Source organism: Syngnathus acus, chromosome 1, assembly GCF_901709675.1.
Source record: "Syngnathus acus chromosome 1, fSynAcu1.2, whole genome shotgun sequence".
In the NCBI taxonomy this organism is placed as follows: Eukaryota; Metazoa; Chordata; class Actinopteri; order Syngnathiformes; family Syngnathidae; genus Syngnathus; species Syngnathus acus.
The window spans coordinates 8967090-8975696 of record NC_051087.1 but is presented as its reverse complement, the minus strand read 5'-3'; the positions used below and the strand labels follow the sequence as shown (position 1 = coordinate 8975696).

The window sequence follows — 8607 nt, the reverse complement described above, 5'->3', positions numbered from 1 at the left end:
ACCAGCGCGACCCGGAAGTAAATAGTATGTTTTCCTGTCACATGACCAGAAGTAAAAACAGTTTGATGTGCGCGCTATAAAATGAAAACAAAACCGTCTGTAATAAATGTACATTACAAACATTGTCAATAGAGGGATGGTTTGGAATTAGTATGAGACACTACATTGATGCTGAAAGTCCGGTGAGAACGCAATGTATTTATTCACGACTAGCTTGATGTTATATTTTAGATTTATAGAAGATTGGAATGTAAACATGGATGTATTATTTATTATTGTTTGTTTTCTATAATAGCACCCGCGGATCCTTGAATCAAACTGCAAGGGGCGAAAACGTTGGCGATCCGTTATGGATATTCGCCAGCGCGGATTCCATGCTGGCATGATATGTTCACGGTAACCAGTCAAAAAAAGGGTTGCAGTCATGAACGAGTCGGACCAGGACTTTGTTGACCTCTGCTCGAAGCTGTTGAAACGGTCCCGCAAGAAAGGATCCGAGCCAAAACGTAGGCGAATCGACCAGCAGACATCTTGTCAGACCAGCGATGGGAACCAAAGAAACGAGGGAAGCTCTGGATCTCAGCTTGTCAGAACGGACTCACAGCCTGCTCGTATCGAAGCACAACAGCTCATGGGAAACACGGGCAAGGTTGTTCATAATTCAGGAGATGTTTTGTTATCTTTTGCACAAACAACTGAACCGGGCATGGGGGCAAAAGATAAATTACTCAACGGGATGCAACAGTTTAAGAGAGCCAACCAGCCGAGGATGGTGCACAATGTAGAGCATGGCAGGGATCCATCTCCTCCACAGTCAGGTGAGTTGACATGATGGTTCCCCCTCACCTTTCCCTCATTCTACCATTGAAATATTCTGACACAATTTCCCAACTTTATTGGAATCTGAGTTTTGTACTACTGTCAATGCAATTAATGCACAGTGAAATGCGCACCGATCTGTCCCTAGAAATACCACAGTCCTCCACTTCAGAGCACCATCTGAGGCTTCAGGACAGCGATGAGGTTCTGGCCGTGCGGATGCAGAAGCAACTTGACCATGAGGCGGCAGAGGTCCACACACTGGACTTGGCAGATGAGGGTCTCTTCTTTTGCCACATCTGTCACCGAAACGTATCTCACATGACACCCGAAGGGCGCGCACAGCACATCAACAGGTCGGTCTTTTTACTAAGCAACAAGAAGTTACCAGTTGCCCCTGCTTTGGTTATATCTTAATGAATATAGTAGTGCAGTCTGTATTCTGCCCTAATAACATTTAACATAGCACAAAAAGTAAGGAAGTTTTGCTGGGTAGATTATTTCTTTTACTGTCACAAAATCTTGGGAATAAACCCCAAACTGTTGAAGTCAGTTTATTTCCCTTTTAAACAGTGTCACATTTTGATTTGGGGGTTGATATTTTTTTTCTTAAGAATATTCAAATGTGTATATATCTGCTGGTAGGTGTTTAGATGACCGTGAGCATCAAATGGCTGCTCCTCCTTGTCCTCCTCCTGCGGATGTCCCCGACTGTCCAATCTGTGGCAAGAAATTCAAATCGCACAAGAGTCGCTCCACCCACTTAAAGCGTTGCTCGGCGGACATGGGTGTCAGTCCTACCGACCTGCTGCAGGCGCTTCAGAGGCAGGCCGAAGAGGCGCAACGTGCCACGAGCAACACACTGTATGTCTGCCACCTGCACACTTCACACCAGTCAAGCATACACACATCATTTTTCGAAATGCATTCTCAACCCAAATCGATTTGGCCTCAATATTTTTGTAATATTCAGCATACAGACTGGAGGAGGCAAGAGGAAAGGCGTAATGAAGGCAAACCCGGCGGCAAAAAAAAAGCCCAGGAAAAAGACTGACCCCCTGGATGAAGACACCATAATGGCCCTGGCTCTGTCATCCTCCCTGTTGGAACAGGAGAGGAAGCAGCTAAGTCTGGCAGGAACAGAAATCATCGCCACTGATTCCTCCATGAATCCTGTGTTGAAGTGGAGGCCAGATGCCGGTACAGCATCACCTCCTTTTGCTTGTCTTGCAAAATTAAGTTAATTTAATTTAGTAATTTTACAGAGATGGTAGTGACTATAGAGTTAAAATGATTAAATGCTCTAAGGAAGGAAGACAGTATTTTGAACCTTGATGCTATGAATGTTTAGTGTGTCTAATAACGTTCCAATTGCTCATTTTACAGGTAAGGGTCATGGTAAGAGGAAAAAGGGCACGGCCCCTCGTCCTCCTCCGATTCTTCTCATCCAGGATGCTGATACGGCCCTGACAAGGCTGCAGGAACGTGTTTCTGCCCTGCTCCTATGCAGTCGAGCTCCATCTCCACCTACCCCGACTCGCTGTCCCAGCACCTTGTCCACCTTGAGCGACGCTGCCCCCCTCTGGCAAAAGAGTGCACTGCTGAATGGACACTCAACCAGCGTATTAGACTTCTTCGTCCCGGAGCTCAAAGACTTTCTCGCACCGTGGGAACCAGCACGAGTAAGATGATGAATGTATTGGAGATGTTTGAATTAGTGAAAGCTGCTGTCCTTGTTCACATGGTGATTTTCAGTAAGGCATAATGTGATATTTGTAATAGTGCTTATGAATTCATGTTAGAAAACAAATTTGACTGCCTGGTGACTGTCCAGGACGCGCCCCACCTCTTGGCTCATGCCCAACTCAGTGCACGGTTTTCATTAGATATCATGTGTGTTTTATTGATTGTTTTAATCAAGTAAGACCGCCATCATCTATCTCCAAATATATGCATATAGTAACTCCAAATGAGTTCTTCAATGCTCACCACTTTTTCACGTCTGCCTGTAGATTCCCGGCGCTTCCACCCAATCCAACGACAAGGCTTCCATCTTATCGTCCTCTCAGACAACTGCCTGCTCCTCAGCTCCCTCCAGTCCGTCTACGGGACATCTCCCAGCAAACAGTCAAGCCCTGCAAGAATTAGTGGACCTGTCCAATGATGAAATCGCCCGCAGTACCTACACTGCTCCTGGCCCTAACAAAGGTAAAAGAAATATATAATTCTGTACTCTACACTGAGCATTTTGATTTGTGTGGTTCAAAATTGTCTATATGTGCTCTGAGGTTGACTAGCAACCATTCCAGTATGTACCACTAAATTACCTGTGGTAGGCTTAAATCTGACTTTTATACAGTATAGTTTGCATGCACACTGAATGCCTCAGCATCTTGATGTTTGATATGGCTCATCACAGTACTTGCTTATGTTTATTTTGAATGCAAACATAAATTAGATAACTGGTTTGTCAGTAAAGTTTTTAATACTTGGATAATTTCATCTGCTTTATTTTGTCACAGAGAATTTGTTGCCCGTAACGTATTAGCAGCAGACATGTTTAAATTATTTGGGGGGTGCTTATGTACTTCCCAAAGAAACAAGGTTCCCAATTATATTGAGTGAAGTACACTTATATGCATATGTATTGTACACTGCCTAGTCACCTTTATGATTGTGAATTGCTGTCACTGTGAAGTATAATTTTTTTTTCTATGATGTTTTCACAGACAAAAACACTAGTTTATACACAGACCTCCAAGTGAGTGGCTTCTTTCTAGAAGAAACTACTGACCCCTGTGTGAAAGGTGCCCCTGAAGGTGACCTCCAGTGCCAAGCAGGAAGGTCTTTATGTCAACCAGAAGCAACGAAAGAGTGCAGCAGTCATTTATCAGTAAGTTAACTCTCCACAGGCCAAAGTTTGGAAGTACAGTAACACAATGAATGTGTGGGTTCTTCCTGATGAGAGACAACTTCTCTCTTGTGTCCTCTGCAGGTGGCACTATCCACCTTGGCATCAAACCTGAGCAGCATGGTGAATAACCCACTGCTCAGTGACTGGCAACTCCAGGTGGACAGTGGCCAAGTCTTCTTTGCTCATTCCTTCATGATATACGCACGATGCCCCCTCTTGGCAGAAATGGTAAGTACTAAAAGGAGAACTACTGTAGTCACTTTTTTCACCAAACAGATTCCATTTGTCCAGCTGGCATCAAAATACCCCAAGAAGCAGGAATTATAGTACACTTTACACACTTTATTTTCTGTCTCGCCAAAATCAGATTGATTTTTGTCGTATTCAAATGAGCCAGCTTTCATCCCGTCCCATGTACTGTTGGCCAATGGGAAGCCAGTCATTTGTTATTTACCATTACGGCTGTGGGCAGAAAATCATGTCATTATAGAGGCTGGAGTTATATTTATTTTCTTTAAAAGCGCTTAAATACTTTTTTCCACACTCTGAACTCCGCTTGCTTTTAAGCTAGTAGAAGCAAGAAGCCCGTTGCAGCGCACACTCGGCCACAAGGCGAGACAAAGACTACGAAAGAGTTGATAATTCCAGGGGCAGAAATACTTTTGTCTTATCGTAGACATTTTCAGAAGTCGGCTGATAGCAAAAGAAAATAAATCATGTTCAGTTACCATCGAGAGGCTGAAAGCCTTTAGGGGCCTAAATATTGCGGTGTTTTTCTTCCAGATGCATGAAAGTGGAATCGGGGTGCATGAGGAGGGAATGCCGGCCGCTCAAAGGGTGTTGATCAACGATGTCCCAGGACAGGCGGTGTTGGTTCTGCTGCAGTACCTCTACACTGCTCACTTTTCCTTCTCAGCGTCATTACATCCTCATGTACTGGAGTTGGCATCCAGGTCAGTAAGCAGAAGTCACACATTTCCATACCTTACCAAACAATTGAATTGATTTATTAAAGAGTAGGTGTATGACTTATCTGCTTCTATTTTGTAAGGTTTGATCTACAGGAGCTGCAGCAGCTATGCGAGTGTCACACTGATGAAGCTTCAGCTCAGGATGATGCCGGAGCCGCCGCAAGCCCCGGGGAGCACTTCAGCAACGGCACAGATGAGGATTTAACAGCGCTCTTCAACTCCATGTGGTGCCAGGAAGACGATGCAGACCAAGACGAGAGCAATGTCCACAAAGCTACTGACGTCGCATCAGGCGACAAAGAGCTCCACGAGGAGCAGGTGAACGAGGAAGAGCTGGATGAGATTTATGAGTTTGCCGCCACACAGAGAATGAGGGATGAGGAGGAGGTGAGCGTGGGAGAAAGTGATGAGGGAGAGATATCAAGCAAATTAAGTGAACCAGGAGAGATTCCAGGAAAATGTAGTGACAAAAGCCCTCAGCATGAATTCGACCCTCTTCCGGACCACAGTCTTGATAGTAGTTATAATCGCCTCTTCTCAGATTCTGAGGCGCTCTCCAAAGAAGATCAACACTCCTTCAGTCCTCCTTCCTCGACTCCACCACAAGCACATACGCCTTATGCTCCCACGTTCAAATCATCTGGTAGAACCACGCTTCAGTCCTCAGCAAGTTTACGCAGTGACATTCCCACCGATCCGTCCATCTTGCCCCCACACCGGAATGATAACTGCTGTACTGTTGGAGTTAAGGATATAGTTGAACAGGAACCGCCGGAACAAGGTATGCCTCAAAGCCGTGTCCCACTACTTTCAAACTCCCCCCAGATAAAGGAGCCAGACCTGATAGTTTTGTCAGACTCCAGTGAGGACATGGAGGGATCCGTTTCTAATCCCAGTGCCCAGAGTCCCATCTTGTCACATTCGCACAGCAAGCAGAACTTCACTCACTTAAAGCCGACAGAACCTTCTGCGGAGCAAAAGCACTCCAGAAATATGGAGCATAGTCTAGTTGATCTAAGTGAATCTCCTAACCAATGTAATCCTTTAGATTGTTCGCCAGAGCTCTTTTGGATCGTCCCCCCCACACCAGTCAAAACCAGTCCCAGAAGAACAAGTTTGGAGAGTTCCACTCACACCAAAAGCAGCATGCGTAGGGCAGAGCTGTTCCCAAAAGAGTTTTGCAACACATCGAAGACCTCCAACAGTCCCACTTGTATTTCGACCAGCGTTTGCCCACTGGAGGAAAGTGGCGCTTGGCTGAATCCGGAAAAAGCAGAAGTGGACTCGCCAGCGCTTGCCGAGCCCAAATTTTCACTTTTCTCAGGCGTTTCCAATCACCTCCATGATTCGTCAAAGCAAGAGACGCCTCTCCAGTCCCGCTTTGAGCCTTCTAGCAGCACTCCTCTGCACTTAGATGTCCTCCAGCACCGAATTCGGCTCGACACCTCGCCGCCCTACACAGGGATTGATGAGCAAAAGTCATTTAGCCAAGAACACGAAAGCCCAGAGAAGATACTATTTGATAGCTTCCATCTCTCCCCCTTTTCTGACTCTTCACAGCCACAATCTTCTACCACTCACAAAAGTAGTCACAACAGCACGGGCTTTAAGCCAATGAGTGGAACAACATCAAGAGAAGATGGAAAGATCGCACAGTTGGATGATAATGTCATAGAAGAAGACGAAAGAAACCAAAGTTTTGAACAGGCTTCACTGTTCATGGACGAGCCACCGATGGCGTTCAACGACTCATGGGGCCTCAACGGCTGTGATGACGTCGCTGGGAACTCGAGATGCTTTAGTCTGAGACTAGAGGACAGCGGAGGACGCAGTCGGCCAGTGGACGCGGCTGCCTCGTCCGGCACCTCTCCGTCACCGCCATCCTGTCAAAATGGTGCGAATCGATACCAAGAACCCCAAAACCTGACTTCACAGCCATCTACTAGTAAGAAGGCTCAGACCTTCCAGACTTCAACAGCTGATGTCATGACTGATATTGCACCAGAAATGAGTGACAGCAACCTGGTCGCAAACATGTGGGACAGTTTAGAGGAGGAAGAGGAGATTCTGCCTCTTTCTGAAAGGCTGAAGCCTTCTGCCCAACTAAAAACACCATGTAAGTACTCTAACAAGAGAATTCTATTACAGGGACTTTTTTTGTGATAATTAAAGCCAATCAAGTTATGACCTTCCGTATCCATAGTGTATTACATTTATTTAAATCACAATGACTAAATCCAAGAAAGAGCCGCATCTGGTTCATTTGAGACAAATCCATCTAAAGATGGAAAGCTGACATTGATGCAACTGTTTGTGTCTTTACAGCTCCTCCTCGCAATAAAAAACGTCCCACTCTGCCTCTAGTGCCCATCACGCCAATGCCTCACTACTCTGATATGGATACGCCAGAACTAAAGAACAAACTGAACAGGTTAGGCAATTTGCATGAAAACACGTGAGGAAAGACAGCCTGTTCCTTTTCACTCATGGCTATTAATGTATGTCTTATATCACTATGTTAGTGATATCATACATTTGTATTTTATCATTCCCTCACCCAGTGAGAAGGCTTTTTTTCAATCGAGGCTTTTAACAAACAGCTGAATATAAAGATAAACAAATGACAGTTTCCCTGTGTTCTATTGATGGATAGTTTGGCTTCACAGATGCCGCTCACTGTCATCTATGTGCAGGTTTGGTGTCCGGGCATTACCAAAGCGCCAGATGATTGTCAAGTTGAAAGAGATCCACCAGTATACGCACCAGCTGGTCAACTCTGACTGTGAAGATGAGGCACCCTGTGCAGGGCCTGCAGCCCGGACAAAGCTCGCTCCCTCGAAGTCTTTGGCTGCTGGCGACAGGCCCGTCTCCTTGGAACACAAAGTCCATTTTAAGGAGCCCGGAGTGGCCACTTCCATCTCTGCGGGGAAACACAACCGAGAGGAGGACACAGAGCCGCTGTCCAACTCTCAAGACTCCAATGTCTCTTCAACTACTTCAAGTGAAGACTCTGAGAGGTAATCCGTGTGCTCACTATGTCACAGACACTATCTAAAAAGATCTGGAACAAGATCTGGCTTTTCAATGACAAAATAGCAAACTATTTTTTCAGTTTTTACATTATGCTAAAGTGCGTGCGGAGTGAAATCCTCTTGTTTATGTATTATGTGTGTAAATTTTGTTTCATTAAATTTGAAAGTTCCAGTTTTAAAGGCACAGATTTGTTAGTATTATTGTAAATCTGTGGCATCTATTTTGCAGGCACAACCCGGAGCTCTGTCTTTCCTCCGGTGCCGACTCAGACAGTGAAGGCGGTATATCAGCTTCCCAAGCGGCCACCCGCCTCCAAGATCGGCTGCAGGCCGTGCGCTCGTTCATCCTGTCAGACTCCGGCCTGTACACTCAGATCCTGCAATACCAGCCTCTGGTCCTTTCTCAACTCCAGGAGCGCCTGAAAGCGGCAGGCATCCGTCTCGGTGCCGCCAAGCTGGTTAAGTTTTTGGACTCCCAGTGCATCACCTTCACCACGGCCAAACCGGGGCAGGCCGCACCCACTCGTAGGCGTGTCAGGAAACCGGGCAAGAAGGCAAAAGCAGCAGGGAAATGAGTGACCCCAGCAAATCCTCCAAAGCACTGACATCAGGCAAGTGAAAAAGCTATGAGGAAAAATAAAATTGTGCTTTACACTTTTGAAGACTTGAAACATGTTTTATTATTTTAAGTATTCTCGTATGTTTCTAAAAAAAAAAACATTCACAATTATAGTGTAAATTAATGTGTAAAATGTGTGTTTATTTCTATGTCCAGTCTGAATTACTCAGTGTGGAAAGTCATATAAGCTGAACCTTTTGTTAGGAACTGAATATGAAAATTGTTTTTGATTTTTTCCATAACTTTGAAGCT

General features: G+C 45.3%; 1 protein-coding gene across 1 annotated transcript; it reads left to right on the top strand.

Moving 5' to 3' along the window:
• Positions 1-5: 5 nt before the first annotated feature.
• On the top strand, positions 6-8575 carry slx4 (SLX4 structure-specific endonuclease subunit homolog (S. cerevisiae)). Its single transcript, XM_037250667.1, has 14 exons — positions 6-182; positions 296-818; positions 968-1175; positions 1465-1683; positions 1793-2019; positions 2206-2501; positions 2832-3027; positions 3549-3712; positions 3815-3961; positions 4517-4686; positions 4785-6820; positions 7030-7135; positions 7398-7721; positions 7966-8575. Exons 2-14 carry the CDS (start codon positions 425-427, stop codon positions 8309-8311), a joined length of 4833 nt encoding a protein of 1610 aa, XP_037106562.1. The 5' UTR covers positions 6-182; positions 296-424; the 3' UTR covers positions 8312-8575.
• The last annotated feature ends 32 nt before the right edge of the window (positions 8576-8607 follow it).

Excerpts from the sequence above, each read along its gene's own strand:
- slx4 (XM_037250667.1), top strand. The coding sequence starts at position 425 with ATGAACGAGTCGGACCAGGACTTTGTTGACCTCTGCTCGAAGCTGTTG. Across the intron at positions 1,684-1,792 it reads CGTGCCACGAGCAACACACT|CATACAGACTGGAGGAGGCA; the intron begins GTATGTCTGCCA and ends TGTAATATTCAG. Across the intron at positions 2,020-2,205 it reads GAAGTGGAGGCCAGATGCCG|GTAAGGGTCATGGTAAGAGG; the intron begins GTACAGCATCAC and ends CTCATTTTACAG.